At 38.6% G+C, this 24,822-nt stretch overlaps 1 protein-coding gene across 8 annotated transcripts in view; it reads right to left on the bottom strand.

Moving 5' to 3' along the window:
* Positions 1-24,822, bottom strand: part of chl1b (cell adhesion molecule L1-like b) — an 88,587-nt gene that overhangs the window by 39,175 nt on the left and 24,590 nt on the right. For 2 of the 8 annotated variants that reach the window (XM_053229337.1, XM_026914949.3), the window contains exons 1-3: positions 18,222-18,419; positions 5,393-5,583; positions 1,369-1,477 (exon numbers count right to left, since the gene is read on the bottom strand). In XM_053229337.1, the coding sequence (XP_053085312.1) occupies positions 1,369-1,477; positions 5,393-5,486 (203 nt within the window). In that variant the 5' untranslated portion in view covers positions 5,487-5,583; positions 18,222-18,419. Of the gene's footprint in view, positions 1-1,368; positions 1,478-5,392; positions 5,584-18,221; positions 18,422-24,822 lie in introns of those variants that run through there. The other 6 variants (XM_053229327.1, XM_053229329.1, XM_053229331.1 and 3 more) reach the window with 5 other exon arrangements.

Genomic DNA, 24,822 nt, shown 5'->3' on the forward strand with positions numbered 1-24,822 from the left:
TGTCATAAATACTCAGCCAACTAGTAACCCCCTGTGTTTGATCGGTCATTTTTTTTTAAAGATGTACTTGATGTTGCATGTAGTGTCATTTAAATAAATAAATACCATTTTTGTGCAATATTTCATTATTCATAATTAATTTCTGTCTTATTATGTATCCATTTATTGCTACATGACACACATTATTTACACATATACACATATACATATACTCACTTTATTAGGAACAGGACAATTGTTTGAATGAGCTTCCTAATAAAGTGGCCAGTGAGTATATATAGACATAATGTGCTGTAAACAGATACAAGTACAAATACAAATACAAGTTGCATAATTTATTTGTCTATTGTCAGAGGTTTGCTCCAGTAGACTGACCTAAACACTGCCTTACAGAGCTCCGCAATATTTCTACTATATTTCTATACAAACTGGAGCAAAATTTACAAAAAGATTATGCTTTTACTTAAAGACACGCCGCTCCTTATAGCCCACATACACCACACGCTGTGCACAGGGCACTGCTGGGGTTTACAAAAAAAGCAATAATTTTATTCATTTAAAAAATATTGACTTGTCCGTTCATTGCGTGTGTTTTTCGTCGTTCTCAAAAATGAATTCAGTATTGTTTTCAAAGGAAAATCTTTCAGGCATTATAATAAAAAAGGCTTAAAGGACTCCATTTAGACTCCCAGCAGCACTGCATCCCAGGATTTTTATGTAGATTCTAATATTGTGTCCAGTGAATTATGCTTTCTGGAATGTCACAAACCCAAAAACTGAAATAAATCTGATAATATATTATTAGGTGACTATTGTGGTCAACTATAAACAACAGTTCCCTGATCTGGGAAAGACAGTTCCCTAGTTTCCTTAGTCACATTACATAGAACTGTAATAGCTTAAGTATGTTTGGCAAATTGCTATTTGTTTTTTACATTTTGTGAATAAAAATTTACTTCTTTTTCCGTAGTTCCTGGGTTTTTCAGTTTTCCAGTGTTTCTGGATGCATAATGGTAGGGTTCACATTTAATATATCATATGTAAAATACTGTGCATGGATATATAGATAGTATATATTGTGGAAGTATGAAAATTATAGATGGAAAATAGCAAACAGTAAGACCACTGACAACTGGTAGCAATATAACCAATTATGGTGTGTTGCAAAAGCACCCAGTATTTGCTTTGTTTTAAAATGTACCACAGGACTGCAGAATTTCATCTAGTACATGACATCAGGCAACAGTACATGACATCAGGCAACAGTAGCAGTACTTTTCTTTCAGGATACACCTCTTTTGGCACTGCTAATGACCTAGTGTGTGAGTGTAAGCATGAGTGCATGTGTGTACTTGTTTGTGTACTTACTCTGGATCAGGGTTGCCTTTGGCTTCACACTTGACTGCAAAGCTCTCATCAAAGGACAAAGCGATAAGGGTGACGGGTGACTGCTCTGTTATCGTTGGCGGCTGCACAACTGGGTAAAGAGAGCACAGGAGAGGCAGGTACACTACACAGTAATACATGAGAGGCTCAGGCATAGGGGGCGACTCACTCGTGTGCTCACGTTAATCATGGGCACTGATGCATACGTTCCTGTAAGGACCTACTGTGACAGTGTGACCTTAGGCCTTGATTAACAGTCATGTGCAGGTCTAATACAAGAGGCATAAAATAGTAAACATAATAATATGGTGTAGAAAAAAACAATCAGCTGAACCGTAATCATAATCAGCAGCTGAACCATGGCCTGAGGCCAAGGAAACATTAAGCTGATGACTTGTATGACTACACTGAATTGCTGGTTTATTAGGTTCACACTCTGCGTTCACACACATTGTACTTCCCAACAAGTCATGTCTTGTGTCTGGGGTGTGTGGTATAAATAAAACAGACCAACTTTTGTATTATCAGAGAGATCACATCCGACATGGGACATAGTCTATGTGCAGGATGTCATCTCCAATCGCTCCACTTATCAGATTTGTCTCGACTGGTTTACAATAGCCAAAGGCCATGATGGGTTCAGAACAAGACTGTTCCACTCTTCAATCTATCTGTATATAATACATTCCTTGCAATAACATTCCTGCAGAAGACCTCCAGTAACATGTAGAGTCCAGGTGAGATCTTGCTCTTCCAGCAGGCCAAAAGAGGCACAATATGCTACTAGATACCTAATAAATTGGCAAACTCAGTTTCTCTACTAAGGTGCACAGAAGGGTGACAGTTCTCATAAAATTGTTCATGCAAACATTTTTAAAGATAGATTAATCAACTTATTGTGGAACTACTTTGAAGAGAGATTTCATGTGCCTAATTTTGTCATGCATTAAATATATGGTTTGTATATACATAGAGTATACACATATGTTAACTACACACAGTGCAGGTACAAATTCTCAAACAATGAAACACACTATCAATATCAGCTAGACAACACACAACACATGATGTATCAATCTCTAGATCACAGGTGCCAAACTCAAGGCCTATGGTGCAAACATCGCCTGCTGTCTTGTTTCATTGTTTCATAGTCTGCACAAACTTGCAAAAAATAATACTGAAACAACCTTTGTTGTAAGTCTGACCCACTTCTTTTCAGAAACATGCCAGGTGTTGGCCTTTTACTGTGATTTATTAAATGACACCAAATACCAAAATGTAGAGACCTACATTTTGATGTCAGAAAAAGAAAAGTTGGCAAAAGAAAAATATCTTCAAGGCAGAGATAAGCCCATGTGAGTTAAATGCTTAAATGCCTTCCTTAATGCTATGTTTTTGTGGAGGTTTCAGTTGCCCTTCTTTTTCCTAGAAGCACTGTATTCTACTTTCAGAATCAGAATCGGGTATTAATGGATGGAATAGATGAGTTAAAAACAAATAGCCTTAGATTATGGCCCTTCAAGCGCTCACAAAAATGCTGTGGCCCAGGCAGAATTTGAGATTGATACCCATGCTCTAGGGCAGGAGTGTCTAAACTCCAGCCCCAGGGCCAAATGCAGCCCGTGAACAGACATTAATTGTCCCCCGGCTTCATCTCCATCTCTGTCTTAGAATGTATGGCCAACACGCTGCAATTTTTCCTTTTACCTGACAGTATGTGTGTTAACACAGTTAGCTAAACACAGTTAGTGTGTTAACACAGTTAGCTAAACTGCAAGGGCCTTTTTTTCTCTGACTACACCTGCAAATTAATTTACTGAATGATATTTAGTCATGGCTACAGACAAAAAGCACAAAGTTAACAGTGAGAAGAGGTGATTTCAAAAGAGCTGGAAACCAATCAAAAACCTTTTGTGAATTCTTGAAAGTCCTTAATTAATGTGTATTTGCAAAAGTATTAAAAATGGCAATTTAATTTATGATTGTGTTAGTTTGTCCAATATAAAAAATAATTAAACCATGAAAAGTTAAACAATGTCAGAACCATTTTCACCTTTATTGCGAATTTGCATCATATAAAAATCAAGTGACGAACAACCTGAAACGTTTTAGGGGAGGAAAAAAAAAACCTTCCAATATCCTGCTTCCATAAGTGTGCACTCCCTTTTATAATTGGGAATGTGGCAGTGTTCAGAATCAACCAATCACATTAAAACTCATGTTAAATACCAATTAGTATACACCTGCCATCAGTTAAAGTGACTGATTAACCCCATATAAAGTACAGCTGTTCCTGTAGGATTTTCCTGACATCTTGGTAACATCCAACCGGAAAAGCCATGGGCCACAAAGAGCTTACAAAGCAGGTACGGGATCTCATTGTTGAAAAATATCCATCAGGAGAGGCTTACAAAAAACTTTTCAAGGCATTGGATATACCATGGAGCACTGTAAAGACAATAATCAACAAGTGGAGAAAATATGGCACAACAGTGACATTACAAAGAATGGGACGTCCCTCTAAAATTGATGAGAAGATCAGGAGAAAACTGGTCAGGGAGGCTGCCAAGAGGCCTACAGCAATATTAAAAGAATGGCAGCAATTTCTGGCAAGTACTGGTTGGTCCCTACATGTGACAGCAATCGCCCAAATTCTTCACATGTCTGGGCTACGCGGCAGAGTGGCGATATGGAAGCCTTAACTGAAAAAAGCATAATGCATTGAGGCTGCTTTTCTTCAGCTGGAACTGGAGCTTTAATCAGTGTGAAGAGCTCTAAATACCAGTCAATTTTGGTGCAAAACCTTAAGGCTTCTGCTAAAACACTTAAGAATAAGAGGAATTTCACATTCAGCATGACAACAGCCAAAAGCACACCTCGAAATCAGCAGAGGAATGGCTTTACCCAAACAAGATCAAGGTTTCGGAATGGCCCAGCCAGAGTCCAGATCTAAATCCAATCAAAAATCTGTGGGTGACGTGAAAAGGGTTGTGCACAGGAGATGCCCAGCCAATCTGTCAGCGTTGGAATGCTTTTGCAAGGTAGAATGGCAAAGTATTTAAAAGTAAAGATGTGCCAAACTGATTGACTCTTACCCAGAAAGATTGAATGCTGTGATTAAATCTAAAGATGCTTCAAATAAGAATTAGTTTAGGGGTGTGTATACTTATGCAACCAGGTTATTATTTATTTGTATTGTTTTTCACTTTAATTTACAGGTTGCGATTTCACAATAAAGGTAGAAAAGTTCTGACATGATTTATCTTGCCACTATTTTAACAAGGGTGTGTTGACTTTTTGTCTCCACTGTATGTGACCTGTCTTTGGGTATTTTGATGAGGTCTAATCTGGCACCCTTTAAAAAAGTTTGGACATCCCTGCTCTAGAGCAAGGAGTGCGTCAGCAACAGAATAAGTAAATCTCTGAATTTGATGTTATTTTATATAAGTAAGCTAAAAGGTGATGCTTACAATGCTTTATGGCTGCTATATTTCAACCACTAAAAGTGTAAAAGAATGAGAGACAGAGTGGCATCAGGTAAACAGATAAACACAAATCATAGCTGTTTGTTAAGAAGAAAAAGACATAAAATAGCCTTGTCCTCTACAAACTATTATCCAGACCATATACAACATATACACAGTGATATTTATTAAATATATAGTTTTTTTTGTTATATCAATAATTTAATAGAAGAAAAAAAATGTGTCTGGTTTCTAAGGCAACAGCAAGATAAAAAGGTATGATAAATGACACCTGTTTAAAATATGAGAAAATCTGCATATAAATATGTCCATTAAATCAGACTGCCACGAAGAGTATAATTGGAAGAATAATTTTCTCTCATTAGTGTGCTCAAGAGTTTGGAAAAAATGTTCGCTTGTACACTTTGCAGCATATTAAGGAATACATCCATAATTTATCATCCATGAATGAGAAAGAATATGAATATAAAGTCTTATTATCAGTGCTGGGAAATTATGATATGACATTAATCATAACTTACTCTCCAACGGAATGTCTAGAGCGTGGGTGAGATGCCTGGTATTGAAGAATGCCCCCAGTAGCAGGGCGACGCCCAGTCTCCACGGTAATCGCATCACTGGCCACACCCTCAGAGTTGAGCAGAGGAAGAAGAAAAGACTGGTGTGGGCCAGATCTCAGTACATCTCACTCCAGTAGGTACAGGAACGTGACCTGCGCAAGACACACACAATTATCACTCACACATGAACTGCTCAGAATGACCCATTGCTAGACATTACCAAATGTCAAGGTGTGAGCACACCCACACACACACACACAGCATCTTACTGTTAGACAGAACCTCCCAACGGTTCACACCCACTCGTACACACCATATGTTCACAGAGTGCACAGGACCATGCACGCTCAATAACACACACTTAGACATCTCCATGCACACACACACACACACACACACACACACATCACTTAAAGAGCACACCTGCATCGATGCTTCCTACCCACGCATCTCTTTACACAAAATGAGCAGAATCTCCATATTAAAGGTTTCTGCTGCACACTCCCAGGAACCAGCCATTGTATCCCTGTTTATTATTTGTTGGAATGAGTGGCAGACACATTTCCTTCCATCCTCTGATTCATAATGCAATACACAAAAAAGCATGAATGTAAATAAGTGGGTCTGGGCCTCCTGTGGCTATGATAATGCACAGCAGATGTTACAGAAAATATGCTGAATTATGAATTCATGGCACAATAACAGAGACAGATTCTGATTAACTGGTTTTAAGAGTGAGAGTGCTGCCATAAGACGGATGCCACTCACTTCCAGAGAGCAGCTGCCGTGAATATTCAAGTAGGTACCCAGAGGTAGGCGTATAATGGTGCTTGAAATACTGTGAGACCACCGGTTTTTAAATATTCGGTAATAATAGCATTACCACAAATGATTTTTTTAAGTCTGGTATCACAGTCTGTTAGAATGATAGTGAACCTCACTTGCAACGAGAAACTAGAGACTACAATATAATGAAGACTCGGTGGGGGGTCAGGTACAAGAGGCTCAGACTATAGCAAACGAGACAGTGCTTCAAACGTGAGCACGAACAGCCCCGCCCCCACACATTTCACTGCTCAAGGCAAAATACAGCTTTGCTGGATGCTGTTTTATTGCAGTGCATCTCTTACACAGACAGAACAAATGATCGGAATCACAATTACATTATGTATGGCCTATTTATTACATTAAACACTTCTGTTACATGCTTAGTTTCAGTTTAGACCGGGAAACAGGACTACATCATTATTACTGCATTTTATATACAACAGATTCTTTCATTCTCATGTTACATATTTTTGAACGAGGGTAGCCGAAATAAATAACTCAAGTATTTGTTCATTATGTTGGTATTAGTTTCTCTATTTAGTATTTGGAAGCTTTGTCTTTACCTATAGAAGTGCACCACTTAGGCAATGAAATAATGGTTTCTCCATCTAGTGCACTATACTGTATGTTCAAACTGCAAGTGATTTGGGATTCACCTGAAAACACCAACTTAAAGAAAGACAGTCATGTGACTGAAATCGGATTCTACTTTATAACTAATGATTAAAGATGACGTCAGACGTGAGTGTTGATATGTATCCCTGAATCATACACAATCTAATACAAAAAATATGCTGTATAAAATATGTTATATATGACTTTTTTTAAGCATTATTGCTTAAAAAAAGTCAGTAATGGGTGGAAAAGACAAAGCTATAATACTGAGTTATAATTATAATAATTATTATAATAAAAAGCAAAGTAAATGGGTAATTAATAAAGTAAATGGATAATTAATATATTAGTAAATGGGTAATTAATATATTAGTAAATGAGTAATTAATATATTTGGATTTCTGGAAACTGCATTGTGACTGCAAGTGCTATACACTACAGTCTCAGGCAGTTTTTTTGCACAAATTGTATTACAGATGTTTCTTTTATGACTTCTGCATTATTGAGTCAGTACAAAACATTTTATATTTCAAAAAAATAGAAGAAGCAGGTGTGATAGTCCCAGATGCTCAGTAAAACGTACAGCTAATTTCCTCACAAAACTGCACAAGTTGTACTTGAGACTACTGATTTCTTTTTAAAGCAAAGGGTTGTCACACCACATATTGACTATGTACTATCTTTTATGTAGAAATGTTTAATTTCATTATTTTTGAAGGCATCTTTGCTTTACAGCATTTCTTTGCATGTGTCTCAGACATGAGCACAGTACTGTATATATAAAACTGAATTGAACTGAAGTGAAATTTAAGTATTAACATTCCTTTTAGTCTAGTTCTACACTTGATGAAAAAATGTTTCCAACATATTTACAGCATAAAAATGTATTAATTTGAAAGTTTGGTTTGAGCCAGATATCCAGGTATTCTCAGATTGGCATCACTGTTTTAGATGTTTTCATTTAAAGCCTGACATCGCCAAATACGGGCCATCTGCCATAGTCGAATTTTTTTGTTAACAATTTTAATAGATGAGGCAATTTTTTTTACATTACAATGTATCCCATTCCTTTTAACGTAATTTTATTGTTATATACAGTATGGTGTATATTAGTTCTATATCATTATATGTGTAGTGTCCTGCGGGAAAAAAAAATCACATTATTGATATTCACTGATTATTTCAGTGAGATTGGTTCTGTTGGCTAAATTTTTTCTTTTTTTTATTAGCATTAAAATCTTGTCTGCAGCCATTTCTACAGTGTAAGCAACGGTGCATGTGCGCTGCAGATAAGTTGATAGCTGGTGTTTAGACAGCTTACAAAATGTATCTATTACGTTTGCGTTCATTTCATTATGGCTTGTACCAACAACCTGTTCAAAACATGGAATTCAGTGCTTGAGGAAAGCACACTTAGAAAGCAAGCTAGCAACTGAAACATCTTTTAGCAGATTGACCATTTTACAGTGGTGTTTGTATCAACCTCACATATCCACGTAATGTGATCTTTGCAGAAAGCCTAGGCAAGTATAGAAAGTTAATTTAAAAAAAAGCATTACCATGTATTTATGGTGATATTTTTGAATGACTTCAATATACACACAAAGAACATGATACAGACATAAAATATTGCATGACAGGCTTACAGTTAAATGTATTATACTAACTGGAAATGATCCATGAAAATCAATCTTTTAAAACATCAAGGGCTTTTCTTTCGAATAACAATTACTAATGTGATCTTACAGTACCAATTACCATGGGATTACATTAATTTGTTATATTAATTTTCATAGTTAACAACAGATAAACATTTGTCATGACAGTTCGTGGCTGATCCTGAAGTCACTGCCACTAATTAACTCGCATTCATGTTCGTGCTTTAGCTCTGACTTTGCAGTGGAGTCACTTGAGTATCTGCTGATGAGCCCTTCTCATTCAGGCTGTGACCCAGCTCATTAGATTACTTCCTTTTGGCTCCAATTAGTCAAATATCCAACAGCAAAAAGAACTACTAATTATAACATAATAATCTTTTGTGGAAGAAAGCGGAAGAGAGAAGTAGTCTCAGAGTCCCAGCCAAGCTCAGATAAGTGACCCCACAAAACTTCATCGTTTCATAATGTTCAGCAACATGATACACAACATGCACAAATGACTTCTTTGAAGCAGTAAAAAGTCAAGCAGAAAGAATTGACCCAGCCTCTCTCATTGCCTCTCTACTCATTTCCTCTCCACTACTTAATCTGCTGCACAATTTAACAAACCCAACAGGAAAACATAGATCAAACACCAGTGCATGAAGACTTTATTGAACAATTGACATTTGTGCAAGAAGGAGTCGATTCCCTTTGTTTCTCTGTAGGGGGTTCTTGTTTTCCAGATGGGCATGAACACTGCTCTACAAGTCTGCGTATTGTGATAATGGGATTAACTCTGTCTCGCTCCTTTTGTCAAGTCGATGCTGGTTGCTCTGACCCCCTATACGACCTATGTGATGTCACTGGAAAAGTCATCAGAAGCGAAGAAAATTGGTTTCTGCACCACTGACCCATTTAGCTCATATTTTTACAATCTTAAGACAATGTGCTCTAGTTTTAACATACTGTGCCTTCATCAGCCAAAGGCCTCTCAGATGGATATATTATATCTCCACTCCAATCGAACTGGAGCCCTCTCCATCAAATTGAATTTGGCTGCTCTTCATTATTGTTGAGTGTCTAGCAGGATGCAGTATGGCCATCTGGCTGGAGACAGCTTGGAAACCATGGGACCGGACATGAAAGACGTTCAATTTAGAACTACTTCATCCATATGGTATATAGCAGAAGAGGCTATTCACAAAGCATCTCCGCAAACACACAGTTCATCATAGATCAGTACCTTTATACTAAGACCACCTTTTGAGATTAGCACCCTATTGGTAATTAAATGTCTTCATTAACGTATGCTGAGCATGCTAGAGCAGAAAAGGCCAACCTGCCAGGCAATTGCTCATGTTCATAGAACTAAGACCTGTTTAAGGACCTCAGGCTGTTTCCTAATCCCCTCACTCGCTGCCGGAGGCTCACACCCGAGACTGCCGAAGTTGGCAGGAGGCTAAAAGCTGCCAGCGTGGGAAGCCCAGCGTGACCTCTGACCCACACTAGTTCTGGCACTGCCTAAGCACATCAGTATACGGCAGGTGCCAGAAGAGGTGGAGAGGAAGATAGAAATTGGGGCAAGGAAAATCTGGAGCAGGCTTTTCAGATGGATGGCATTTCTCTCCCTTTCCTACACTTCCCTTGCTCACAGCAAGGACTCCTTTAGCACCACGGATAAGCATAAATCAAGAGACTGGGAAGGTGGGAAATTAAAGTGACAGAGTGGGGCACCTTGTGAAGATCATTTGGCGGCAGAGCTCAGGGGCATACCATGCCACCCACCCACTCTCAGCACACCAAACTGTCTTCTTAGCACCTATTCTCCCAAATTGTATGCACTTAGGGCATTTTCCCTATAGAATTTTATTATGGATTTTGTTGTAATACCTCGAGTTAGAATGCACTGCCCCATATATTATTTCCAAGAGTAGACATATTGCTTAGGAACAATCTACAGTTTGTACAGTATGTCACCAAATACAGGTTCTTTTTACTTTAAGAAGTCGCATCTGTTACTCTCGGTGCTAGCTCGGTGTTAAACTGCCTATTGCGTGGGAGTTTTTCATGCTGGCCGGTAATAGGATTAGCTCATGCTAGTTGGATAAAAGTGCATTAGAATATCTCTAATAGCGGAAAATCTGATTCTGATCTCTTCCACATAATTCAGGCATGGCTGTGACTAACATCACTAAATAGTTATTTCCCTGCAGTTTTGTTTTCAGACGGATTATAGCATTTTCATTTAGTTTTATTTAATCACTTGTTCATTTATGTTCAAATGAGCTATGTTTCTATAGCAGAAGTTTCCTAAATAAGGAATAAAACATGATGGGGACTGCTGTTATAGAAAAAATAACCAATGAAGAGTTGAACTCTTGCCTCAAATGACTATACTCTATATATCAACTGAATAGACCCAGTTTAGCATCCAATGAAGTTCCTCAATATAGAAAAACTATTAAGAATTGTGCCAATTCATCATCTGCTTTGACCTTCTCATGCTACACAATGTAGTTAATATTATAGCTATCCAGTGTGAAGATGGCTAAGCCACAAGACTGTAGTGTCAACGTTGAGGATACATCATTGTTTCAGTATGCTGAAGTAAGCAGAGACTCATATAATGTGTCTCCTTTGCTTCTCTAGAAGGCATGAACTCCATCTAATTTGGAAAAGCATGTTGAGGTAAGTTTCACTATTTGTTAAGACTAACTGCCTATATTCTCGCTAATGGTAGATATTGATTATCTGCATGATATTTTATTTCTAATGAATTGATTAGCAAACTACATAGCATTAGTCATGCATATGACCAGCAAACTTACTGAGACCAAATGATGTTTTTAGGCAAAATGGTGTAGTTGCTTTAAATCAAAAATCATCTTGAAACAGTTTTAGATAAGTGATAAAAGTTACTTTTCACATGCAAACATGATATTATCTTCATTTCATCAGTAATACTGTACATTTAAAAATAGCAACTTGTTCACTTTCACTTCAGTACATTTTTGCTGGATACTTCCACTTTTAACCTAGTATGATTTTGAATCATTGTCTATATTTTAGTTTCAGTATTATTTCTCAGTACTTTTCCCACACCTGCACAAAAGTGTCCCAAAGTTTTATTCTTCTTATATCAGGTTACTATTTTACAATTTATGAAAGAATAACACATCATCAATTTTATGTTTTTATCCCTCTCAAAATTAATGAGACACAAAATGCAGTTTGTCATGTAACTGAGAAACCTGCAGCCAAAATCCTTCCCAGCAATGACTGGAAGCAGTGCTAATGAATTAACAGATAATGCTTAATTAGCAGCATAACTAGTTAGCTAACTTATCTAGCGTAATAAGTTATCTAGTGTAATCAGATTTGGAAAAAGCAAGCTCTTCCTGGATAGCCAGGCTAATGGTGATAGTAATGGTAAGAGAGCATAGAAATTATAGAAAATAATCATTGTCTGTATTAGCTGTCATATAGAGACATCATGCCTAGCTAGCTTTAGCAGCAGTTAGCTAACAGCTAGCTTTTTCCAGTTATGATAGAAACCCCTTATTGTACAAACAACACCGGTATTTACACCAGTTCTAAGTTAAAATGAGTAACCTAAAAATCAAGCCACAGCTTCAAAACACATTAAAAATACATCAGTTATTAAACTAGTTTAGGCCAAAGAATTGCAACGGTCTTTAGAACAGGCTCGTGTGGGAAGCGGAATAAGAGGATGATGAAGTTGATGGATACAGCCTGAGCCACAATAAATGAACAGTGGAGTTCCTGACCTAAGCTCCCCTGTGACAGGATGACGAATAACCCCATGACCGCAGTGAAACGCACTGCAGGCGACAGAGATGGACAGGTCCCCTGACTCTAGCAAAAACACAATTTAAAAGCCCCATCAAATCCAGCACCTTCCCAAAATCAGTAAACTGCAACCTGCTTTTCTTGATTTTATTGATTAGGCTTTCCTGGGGTCTAAGTCAAGCTTTCACTCCACAAAGACTCACTACAGGCAAAAGCAAACAGGAAGGATAGTAGTTCTGCTGTTCCTAATGGATGCCTAAACTAAGAAAACACCATTTTTGTTTTGTAACAAGCTAACAATTATTCATGAGTTCTTCCATTCGATGGAAAACATTAACACATTCACAGGCTTTTTTCACACAAAAATATTCCGTAATAACTGAGAAGAAAATTTGGACTACTTTATCTTGTGCCAAAGTAACCAGATTTAAACATTATCTCTGCTGGAAAAATAGGATTGTAATAAATACTGTACAAAACTAAAATCCAAGGCAACCACAGTAAATATATGTACAGGACTCAGTCTTCCTGATAGTCTGATTGCAGCTACTGAATTCATCTATAATTGTGTTAAACCTAAGCTAAATGCTTCATCAACTGCTGGCTTTGAAACCAAAATATGGTAGCTGAGTACACATTGTACATTGTGAACATTTATGAGTATGGTTTAAATTAGCTCTTGTTACCTAGCTGACTGACGTTATTAGTGAGGATCATGAACATTTATGGATGTGTAATAATGATCTGCAATAGCCAAGACTTCATCTTTGTTATTTAGGAAGCTTGCTAGCCTTCCATTTGGCAGCTAACTTAACTCAACAGTCAGCTCCACCTGTCGTTATCACGGGGGTTCCCAAACCCCAAATGGAGTTGCTTGATTTACAAGAGATTGTGAGAGAACCTCGCACACTTCTCTTTGGTTTCATTCATTTATTTTGCAAATTATTATTAGAAAATTATTAATATAGAACCTAGCACTGCCTTTCAAATCACATATGCGTGTACTATTCTAGTTATTGAGTACTAATACTAAAAGGTTTACCTATTACAGTTAGTGTTTGAATTTTAAAAACCTCTCATGCCTTCAAGCTTACCAAAAGGTCTGTTTTGCATACCAGTCTTCTGGATTTTCTAGATTAGTAATTCTTTTAAAAGTAAGGTCAGAGATTTCGATTTGAGACGCAGCTCATGACAGTAATCACAATGATGGTGGAACGTTTTAAAGAGAACAGATCTCTTCAGTGTGTTTAAAATCTCTAAATGATTAACAGATCAACTTGGAAACCTGGCAGACAGGGGTGTTTTGCCTCTGACGTGCCATCTACTGAGTGTACATAAGATACGCGGACAGGTGTGTGAGCAATGCCGCTCGTGTGTAACCGCTCGTGTGTAACCGCGAAGTCATGTGTCAAGCATAAACCAGGCCCAGATGCATTGCCTCAGCCATATCATAACACCCTGGTGTGGATTACTCTCCTACAGCATGCCCCATCATGTTTTATTACTTATGTATCTTTCGAAGCTCAATGTGACAGTGGAAGGAGACGCGCCCTTTCAAACGCTCCTCCTGACTTTTTGAAAAGGTTTGCCAGTAATTGCAAGTTCACACTTCACACTAGAATGTCCCAAAAATTTTAAAGCTCTTGTTAGCACAACTTTCTTAGCATCAAGCCTATTTTGTTAGTATGAAGGCCATTTTTTTAATAATACAGCCTTCTTTAGCTTTATTACCACAGATAACTAACTAATCTAACTACATAGCTTATATGCATTATAAAGCCCACTTTCTACCAGTGGTAATGCATGTTTACATTAATCTGACAGTCAATACTGACGTGTGTATGTTTACCCATGCCTTCTGGTGTAAAATGGGCTCCAGTTAATTAATAAGCTAGCTGACAACAAATTGGATGAATAAACCTGCATAGAAATAGGCTAAATAGTCTTATATTTTCCAATTTTAACAAATGGGAACTACTAGCTAAATTTAACTATACTCAAGATATTTGCTAAGATGTTGTTCTTTTGGCTGCTCCCATTAGGGGTCAATACAGCAGATCATTGGCCTGCATGTTTGATTTTGCACAGTTTTTATGCCAGATGCCCTTCCTGACACAACCCTTCCCATTTTTTTTTTTTTTGGCACCAGCACTGGGACTGGGACTTCACTGTCATGTGGATGGCTCCCTGGCTGGGAATCGAACCCAGACCACAGGGGTGAGAGCGCCTTGGCCTAACCACTAGCCCTCAAGGGACCCACACTTGCTAAGATGTAATCTTTTGCAAATCCACAACAAGTCACAAATACAAGCTACATTAGAAACATAAGTCGAGTTAAAGAGAAGAGAAACAGTAATAAGCAGTAACTAACTGGAAACCTGTCTGTCCTCCTGCATAAACCCCTTATAAAAGGAAGACACATATTGTCAGAGTGTTCACCTGTGAAAAGTAATTTCTTGCTCTTTTGAGGTGTTCGCGACTCATGCACCCAAATGCTGGAAAATGCTCTGGCATTTCTGGAGAAAATCTCAGCTTATGCTATAAATACCATTGAGCTCAATGGAGTGAATCTGGAAAGCCCCCCAGCATGATGTTGATGCCATTGATTTGACTGTTTTAGTCCGGTGAGGCATGTTGCTTTTCATAATGTAAAGGTGGACTTCTGCTCGGAAGATCATAAGTTCAAATCCCAGCACCACCAAGCTGCCACTGCTGTGCCCTAGGGCAAAGCCTTTAACCCTCAACTGCTCAGTTGTATAAATGAGATAAATGTAAGTCACTCTGGATAAGGATGTCTGCCATATGCCATAAATGTAAATATGGAAATCTCCAATGTTCTCAGTGGGTTTTTCCATCTTGTAAAATTAATTCCAGGAGTTACTGAAGATTTACAGTATTATGAAGATTTACAGGTTTTTTGCATTAAATTGTGTTGTTTTCCCTTACAGCAAAAGTATATGCCACTGAATTACCCCATTTTTGCCTTTCTGAGACTTTGGAGATGGAGATGGAGAAATGGAGATGGACTGCAGGACGTTCAAAGGAGTGCCTATAACTAGACTGACAGTAGGGACATGTAAACACAACAAGAAAGTGTAAATGAAAGAAGTCTGTAAAACATTTCCCATGTTATTTGTTACAAAAGACAAAAAAACCAAGAACTTAATATGTACCAAATTTCAATACTTGTAGTATTATAAATCAAACACAGACAATATTGTGGAAAGTCAGAAATGTCCTCATTCTTCAAATCATTAAAGGCCATTGAATAGAATCCTTAAGACTGTCATTACGGCACTTTCTTTCTTCCTTCCTTTCTTTCTTTCTTTCTTTATGTGTTTGTTCATTTATTTTACAAAACCATATCTGTCATAATTATTGACCCACCTAGAAATTATAACCTTATGAACAAAATACAACTGAAGCATGTTCCCATTTACAGTTTACTTTTTTCTTTTTTCACCTGAAGGTTTAGGAAACTTAAGTGGTCATCCATGACTTCCTGTTTCACTGTTCATTTCACAGGTATAAATATGAGATGACCCAAAGGGGCAAATTCCATGTCATTCATCAACACTGGGAAGATTAGAGAATTCAAGATTCAAAGCGGTTATTGTCATGTGCACAGTGAGGAAACCAAGCTTCCCTGAACAATGAAATTCTTTTCTGGAAGCTAATACACAAATGAAAGATAATACACAAATGAAATGAGACAAAAGTGTGTTGACCTTCATGACTCAGGCAATGGCTATAATTACTAGCTGAAAATGCTCATATCCACTGATAGAGCAATAATTAAGAAGACTCAGACTTGTAATGAACCTTCCGGAAGAAGGTGCAAGTGTATTTTTCCTCCACACAAAGTGAGAAGGTTGGTTAGAGAGGCAAAAATTACACCAAGGATCATGGTTAGAGAAGTATAGCTTTTACCATTATACTGAAAATAACTGCTGTTAAATATTACATGGAGTGGATGTTCTGCATCATGGACTCCATGAAGCACCAGGAGATTTTGAATGAAAATCTGGCTGCCTCTGGCAAGAAGCTACAGCTGGGTTGTGGTTGGAACATTCAGCACAACAGTTAATCCAAATTGTCCAAATCCATACAAAGGTGGTTCAATGAACACAGAATCAAGATTTTGACATAAACTCATTAAAAACCCGTTGGCTGTGCTGAAGAGTAAAATCCACAAGAGAGGCTGCAGGACCCTGGAGGATGTTCGAGAGATTCTCTACTGAGGAGTGCTCTGAGATTCCTTACTCTTGCCTCAGTTCAATCAGTGTCAGATTAACCTAATTTTTCACAGACATTCTAATAACCATTTTATCCATCTTTCCTAAGGGTACCAATAATTCTGGAGCAGATCAAATTTGTCAGGGTGTTTAAAACTTTTTCAGTTTAGCACAGTTACTGCAGTTTGCCTTCGTGCAGCTCAGGAAACAGAACCTATCTGAGTGCCACATGTCGGAGTGTAAATTACAAGGATGTGCTCTTCGAGTCAACTTGAGGAAAAACAGTGCCACTACAGACTACACTACAGGAAAAATAATAAATTGTCTGTACAGCTGAGGTCACACGCGAGGCAGTAAAGAATGAAAGAGAGCGTATTATAGGGGCTCTGTGATCACAGATGTGCTGTCAAGTTGAAAGTGAGAGAGGAAGAGAGAATGAAAGAGAGGTGAGAGAGATGGATTGGGGTTTGTAGATAGAACAAGTGAGGGGAAAATGCTTAATTAAAATTGCACGTAAACGAGAGCTTGTGTTTGTGAACACAAAGGGAATTACTTTCTCTGGTTTTCTTCCTCCTGTTTCTGTCTCTTTGAAGTCTGTGAATCACAGAGGATCCATTCTCAGGACAATAATGATGTTAGCCTGTGATCCGCTCCGAGTGGCATGAAGTGGGTGTGTGGCTGAGAGTAATTTCACAGGAGAGACTGTTGGATTATTTGGTAGGAACAGACAAGGCCCTCACCACATTCACTCACAACATCTGACGGATGTTGGCAATCTCCCAGAAAGCAGCTGGTCACAGTTGGAAAAGATGGATGAAAATTACATTCCAGATTCCCTGCATTAGAACCTGAAGCCAATTTGCTTTCTGTGCCGAGAGGGAGATTTTGATTTCCCAGTGCTGTAGAGACTTGGTGTGGTGAGGTGGAGCAGTGAGTAAAGAATAGCTCTTATTTGCTTTTACCTATTGCTCTGTTTCCACAATTGAACCTATGACCACTGAGTTTCAGGTTCTGGAGGTGTGATTCATAAGTGCTATCCTGAATGATACAAACGTGAACTTCCTGCTGTGATCTGGATAAAGTCTTCACGACAGGCTGTTTAAAGATTTGGTGGTTATAGTAAAAATGTTCTGTGCTTGTTCATCATTCCAGTGCTTACATAAGCCAGTTGTATCTCTTTTATCTCTTCTTTTATGATTGACTATCTGAGAAAGTCCAGCGTCACAGGAAGCTTTCTAACAACTGTCACCATAAAACCAGCAGGATGTAAATGTTTACTCATTTTTGCACAAAAGCACACAATTTAATCTGATGCACTTTTCAAAAAAGAAAATTTCATGCATTCTTACGGAGCAACAGATGAACAAAGTATGAGATACAGCACAATAAATGAGTATACTGTACCCCAGGGGATTGAGAAAGTAACAAGACACCCAAACTCTTTTCCTATTTGTTCCTAAAGACCAAAAGACAAAATAATAAAAAAAAAAATCCTCAAATCTCTTTATCCATTCGCGCTTAAGTCTCACCTTTCTTTCTAACCCGCCACCCATAACACATGTGCAGAGACCCAAAACACTTGCTTTGCTACTGTAATCCCCCACCTGACGCACTTGTAACAAGCTCAGCCAAAGCACACAAAACAGAAGTCTCACTACTCACAAGTCCTCGCTCCATTCTCTTCTTTCCTTCTGCCTCTGGCTAACCCCTTCCTCTGATACACATTACAACAGACTGAAAACAGAATGCAGACAAGAATGCGTGATACGAGGAACTGACAAAGTGCTCTGTAGGCGGCCACGAGATGGGAGGCACAGGGAAACCGTATGCTGCCAGAGCCTCTCCCTTGGCAAAGGAGCTCATTAAGTGAGTGACAATCATGCTGCACAAAGCCTGATCTGAGAGCTATTCACTGCATTGAGCGGGTGGGGGGAGAGAGAGAGAGAGAGAGAGAGAGAGAGGCACCAGTGAAGGAATGTTGAATAGGGACACATAGTATACTCCAGAAATGTAATCTAATGTAAGTTCTTCTGATGCGTATTAGTCTATGTACAGTGTCATGTTTCAACTACTGCAATCATTCAGTGTTCTTGTAGAAAGAATATTATTGTATAACTCATAATCAATAAACTGTCTGCATTTCTGCAACCATAGCTGCATCAATGAGCTTATGTAAACACACACAGAAATGAGCATGTACAATATAACACTCTGCTCTGGTTCTCCAAGACACCTACAAACACCTGCAAGTGGCTGCTTATGTCCAACTAATTGGCACTAATTCAATGGGAACATAATCAAGAACACGACCAGAAACCCAAAGAGCATGTGATTTTTATTTGACTCACAACATAGCCATAGGTGGGCTAGTAACAATCCCCTCACCAGCAAACTGAGGAAAGAACCCAGTCCGCTCCCATTACGTTGGGGAGTAGGGCGGTGAGGGGGAGAATCGAGATGATATATGATGTGGAATGGGGTGTATGACTTACAGTTTAACAGGGAAGAGGCAAGAGGAAAATTGGAACCGGGGGAGGGTAGGGGGTCGTGCTTGAATTATACTGATATGGGTCATTATGGGACAGAAAAAGCTTCAAAGCACAGGAAAAAAAATGTCCTTGAAAAAAAAGAAGAAGAGATTCGCAGAAGAGATTCTACATAAGCCTATATCATGCTTTTATTGCTGTAGGAAGTGTGATCCTAACAGATCAATTAGTTGGAATACCACTAAATTTACAGGAAAACTCTTTATTAGAAATCAATTATAATGAACGTATTTGTGAGCTTGCCTTTTGAAGGTTTCATTAATTTCATTCTTTCTGACTGTAGCTAATTATCTTAACTAACTATATGAAAGACACAACTGGTCTTTCTATATTTCTGTATGCCAATGTTTTCCTTCGTATTACAATAAATGCTTCATCCTCAGATTTTAATCAGAGCAATAAATCATATAAGCCCAGTTCTGAGGAACCAGAATGATCTGTCCTGTGTGAACTTGAGCAACAGATGTTCTGGCAAATGAAAGGCAATAAAGGTACCGCTATCAGTGAAAATAAATCACACAAGGGATTAAGAAAACAGCTGATCTGTTTATATAGATGAAATACTATGATTAGTCTTCATTCATCTTCATTTAACCAATAACACAAACAAGTTTCATCTTGAATCATCCACCGCTCTAAAACGTCAATGTGCTTCAAATGACAGAGAAATGGGATTTAGCAGAAACACTGTGGTGTGTTTAATCGTGAGAGCAGACTGCCAAAAGCAGACACTGAGAACACTCACTGCTGTGTCAGTCCAGGTCCCTTGGCACTCCCTTTAAGTGCCAGCAGGATGGGGCTGCCATTATGGGCTGCACAAACAGAGGGGAGCCTTATGAACTTTGCATAAGCACTTATGGAGGTAAGCAGCGGAGGACAGTGGACAGAGGGAAAGAATAAAGCTGCGGAAAGGATGGACAAAGCTGCCAGCTTTCCGGAGTTCAGCCAGGCCGAACAAACCTGACATTGTTCTTGGTACTGCCTAGAGGACAACTTCCCCTCCCTCCTCGTCTCTCTCACCATCTCTGTGCCTTTGTGTCCCTCTTCTCCATGGTTCACAGTAAGCCACCAGCATTACAGGGTTCTTCCAGGCCCATTTCATCTGGCATTCACAAACCAAAACAACTCTGACACATATTATGTGCATCATTTGTTTTAAGCTCTAATCCCTCGTTAATAGTAATTAACATTTTTTCTATTCAGAGTTGTCTCAAATAATGGCCTATGTTTATAATTCCAACAATTTGACAAACATTATCTACTGACCTCTCGAAACAGAATTTTTCTGACAGTCAGGGTGCTGCAAAAGCAGGCAATCAGACCAGTTGGGGAAAAACTGCACTACCTGCAAAAACTAACAAATCACCTCATTCGCCAAGCCAAATTCAGCGCATGGGGAGCACAGGTGTTCTCCGCTCCAGGAAATAACCTCAGCGTAACCTTCAGGCAACACTGACAACCTGCACCATGTGCTCACCTGGGTCTTGATCAACTCCACCATCCTGTCTTTGGTGATCTATGCTTTAGCATTAGAAAGGAACTCCCAGAGCATCGATATAGGCTGAGGAGTAAAAAGTAGGGTACGGAACTTGATGGGTCAGTGGCATGACAAGCTCAGCAACATCAAACCAACAGAGAATGCCGTCTGCTGGATCCACACCATTTTATCCCTGGAGATCTAAAAACATCTGTAAGATAAGATCATCTTAACCGAGAGATGGATTTTATGCCCTTTTTGCTGCAAAGCTTTTTCGGAAACTCAGTCCTAAGGACTGTTATATTCACTGCCAGAGCTATTAAAGAAGCTTCTGGTGCTCCACTTTCAAATCTGTATCAAATAAACCTAGACACATGTTAAAACCAGCTTCTTACAGAAGCAGATGTTAAGATATCTCTACAGAAATGAGTTAAAGATTTAAAAAATAGAGAAGAACGCTTACAAGCTGTATGGTTAATATGGACATTTCGGACCTAAAAGAAATTACCTGCATGTAGTCACCATAAATGATGACAAACAGGTTTGAGTCAGTTTTTTTTTGGTTGATTCCCACTTGTTTAGGACAAGACTCATTTAGCAGGTGTTTTTATTCAGTTTCAAAGCTGTAACATGTTTATTTCTCAGCAGCTCCTTTGAACCCACACATGCCTAAAATAATTGCCGGATATCTGATGAGCGCTCTTTATGAACTCTACCGCCATATGTCTCTCCAGACGAAGTACCCATGAGTGTTTACATGCAGTTCCCCTTGACACATTAACAACCTCTAAATTGATTCCAGATCTTGGTTTATAGGTGAGTGCAACGTACACCACAACTGACTCACATCAGGTATTCATTTTACACTGTAGTCAAGCATGGAAAGAGATAGATGTTGCATGCTTGGAGCTGCACTTTTCCATTGCAAACGGTCTACTGTGTACACAGGGTAGTGAAATGTTAACCGTTAAATCGCAGGATGACAATTACATGAGACATTTGCACTTGTGTGTGTGTGTGTGATATAGTTTGCAGGACTGTAATCCTATTGAGTGATTTCTCCTGTCTGCTCTGTCTTTTTCAGACTTTCCATTGGCAGACTTGATCACAGATGGCACTCCCTGTGATTATGGCAACAACCATTATGTGATCAGCTTTCCTGATTGGCATCCTCACCAAAGGTCTTGGGCAAACACACATCACTTGTCACGATAAAACTGCTAGCACCAAATGTTAGGTTCACTCACATTGACTGCAATATAACTTTGAGGATAAACATGCTGTCAAGGAAAATATGAAAATAAATAAATAAATAAATAAACAGTAGGAGACAGGCTAACTTGTGTTCGAGCTTCCTTCACCACACTTATGAGACTGTTTGTTGTTGACAGGTTTTTAAATGAAGAGTCCTGATGAACCTATTTTAATCATGTTACCCCAGAAATCAATAAGCTGCTTCCCCCAGTGCTCAGCCTTAACAAAAGTCAAAGATCTAGAGCCCTGGGGTATTTTGCATGTTTATATAAGCCAATTGAGAACGTTGGACAAACATGAAGTCAGGGAGACAAATTCATTAAAACAATCCTTCAGTCATTTAACATGCATAGCAATGCAGCACCTCTAAACCCTGTGTACATATGTGCTCTGAGTGGTTTTAGAGCTTACACTGTGAAGAGCAGGAATGAAAAAACGAGATATGTCCTAGCTCAAAATGAAAGTAGTTCAGTGGTTCGATAGTAATTTAATGCAGCAGTGCTGCAGGCATAGAGCTCTGTGTGGATCATCACCATCATCTTCCCACCTGCCAGCAGAGGAAGTCCATTGCAGAGGGCTGCAGGCGGAAAGTGTGCCGCCAAACAAACGCCTCCTGTGCTGCAAAATCAGATTTCTAACAAGTGAGATTAATGTTTCTTGGAAGCATCCATATCCGAGCCTCTTCTCCTCCTGCCGCTTTAATGAGATAAGCCTGGGCTAATTCTGGTTAGCCGGCCAAGATAAGGCCTCAGCATCGAGCTGATGCCTTTTAAGGAGAGATGAGCCTGAGGACTGGGGTCAGGGTTGGGAGACGGAATGTTATATTACAATACACGGTTAATCCAACAGCGGAAAATTGCACCAAGGATTAACTTTGCTTGTGAGTTCCTCTTAATAAAAGTAAAATCCTATGGACTTGAAGGGGAAAAAAAATCAGGTGTGTTTGAATTGGCATGCAGGTCATGATCACACAAGGCTACAGAATACTGTGAGATATTTCTAGTGAATTGAGGATGCAGATATTTGTGTGTGTGTGTGTGTGTGTGTTTACCCCTGGACGAGAGTGATTGCTCATGAATAAACCAAGATTGTTTAGATGATTTTGAAAATGCAGGAATATTACATGAATGATGAATCATTCCTTGCTTCACGCGCACCAGGTGAATGAAAGCAACCCCAGCTCTTATCTCAGTGCTCTTGAAGTAAAGTGAATAGCATTTTTAAGTGATCACGCACATAAAATACACAAACGAAAATGGGATAAAGCAGTTGGTGGTAAAACTTGACAGAAAAATAACTTAAAAAAAAGGAACAAAACAGTTAATCAGGCCAGGCACTTACGTGTGTAAAAAGATGTTGTTATTCCCAGACACCCTGAAAATAATTAGAGGATACTAGGTCCTGGGGCCTGTAGGCAAAACTGTATAAGGTGTGCTGGGAAATTCTATTATTATGTAAATGTCCCTGCTAGCTTTGCACGATTGATTGCATTGGTTAATTACTTTACCAGCAATCACCTGGAACTTTCACTTTGAAAAGTCTGCATAGGAAATATTATCAGGCACCCATAAGCAGTATGAAGAATATCAATAAAATATCCATTAAATGTTTTAAGGCCAGTTCTGATGTGTGTTGTAGTTTGCTGGGTTCTAAGAGACTTCCCTACTTGTGCAAATCAACTTTACTTCATTTATAGCTATCTGTATTTTAGTCAGTTCCAGGATACCCTATGCTTTCTTACACAGTGTTTATAACTATAAGTGCTCTCATTTTACATTGCACTGACCCCTACGGCCTTGTGATCTATTGTATAGCAGCACCTGCAGTGCACATCTGGTGGCTTTGAACCCACTAGGCCAATAATGTGAGCAATTTCCTTACAGCAGTGTTTCTCAGTCTTCTGAGAACCACCGCCCTGCACATTTTCATGCTTTGCCTTCTCTAACACTCCGAGTTCAATCTGTTTCAGGGATGTTCATTAGCTTATGAGTTGAATCAAGTGAGTTGGGAACAGGGAAAAAACAATAAATTGGGCAGGGCGGAGGCACTCCAGGAGCAGGATTGAGAAACACTGCCTTATAGCCACACTGAAAGCTGATCATCCAACCATGTAGGTGTTCATTTATGTCTCTTAGGCTTATGCTGAACAGTCTTGCAGTTTTATAATCCACATGCTGCTTTACTCCTGACATTACTGTGAAAATCCACTTTTTTTTTGTCTAGCATTGTGGGACTGAATAATTCATACCTCCACATACCTGTTCTGATAATGTGGTTAGCCTGGATAACATGGACACACAATCAGAGCTGGACTGTTTAAGAGGTGTTTTAATGTATTGACTATAGCAGTGTGTTCCTGTTGAAAAGGTTCATGGAGGATACAGAGGGTGAGGTCCAAAAGTCTGAGACCACTAGTGAAAATGCTCTGATTTTACACTCTTTTCTAATTTAATGTGAAAAGTAGAATCTTTACATGAATTTCAGAGTTTCTTGGAATTTCGTACGTCCTCTTTTTGCTTTAATGGCAGTGTGCACTTAAGCTGACATGGACTCCACAAGTTTGTGCAAAATCTTCGGATCTTTTTTAGATCAAATCCATCGGAATATCGTCTGAACACATGCCTTAATAGAAGAGATTAAGAATGAGGAAAATCTGACCTTTGGTACAAAGCAGTTAACATGGTCAGTATCACAAATTTGCTTCCATTTAAATAGGGACCTAGAAATAGTGCAGGATCTTGAATATTAAATATTGAAGATACTGAACATTTGTATTAAATACTACAAAATTCTAAAACCTTCTGTTTATTTCCAATTTTAAATGAAAAAAAAAAAAATTTTCAACATGTTTTCAGACTTTTGGACCTTAATTGCACATCATCATGAAAATTATATTTTTATACTCCTGAAAAGTGAGATAAGACATTACAGAGCCAAATGAAAAGAGGTTCTAAAGCGGTGCCTTTGTCTACAGCTTCTCTCATAC

Source organism: Pangasianodon hypophthalmus, chromosome 2, assembly GCF_027358585.1.
Source record: "Pangasianodon hypophthalmus isolate fPanHyp1 chromosome 2, fPanHyp1.pri, whole genome shotgun sequence".
NCBI lineage: Eukaryota > Metazoa > Chordata > Actinopteri > Siluriformes > Pangasiidae > Pangasianodon > Pangasianodon hypophthalmus.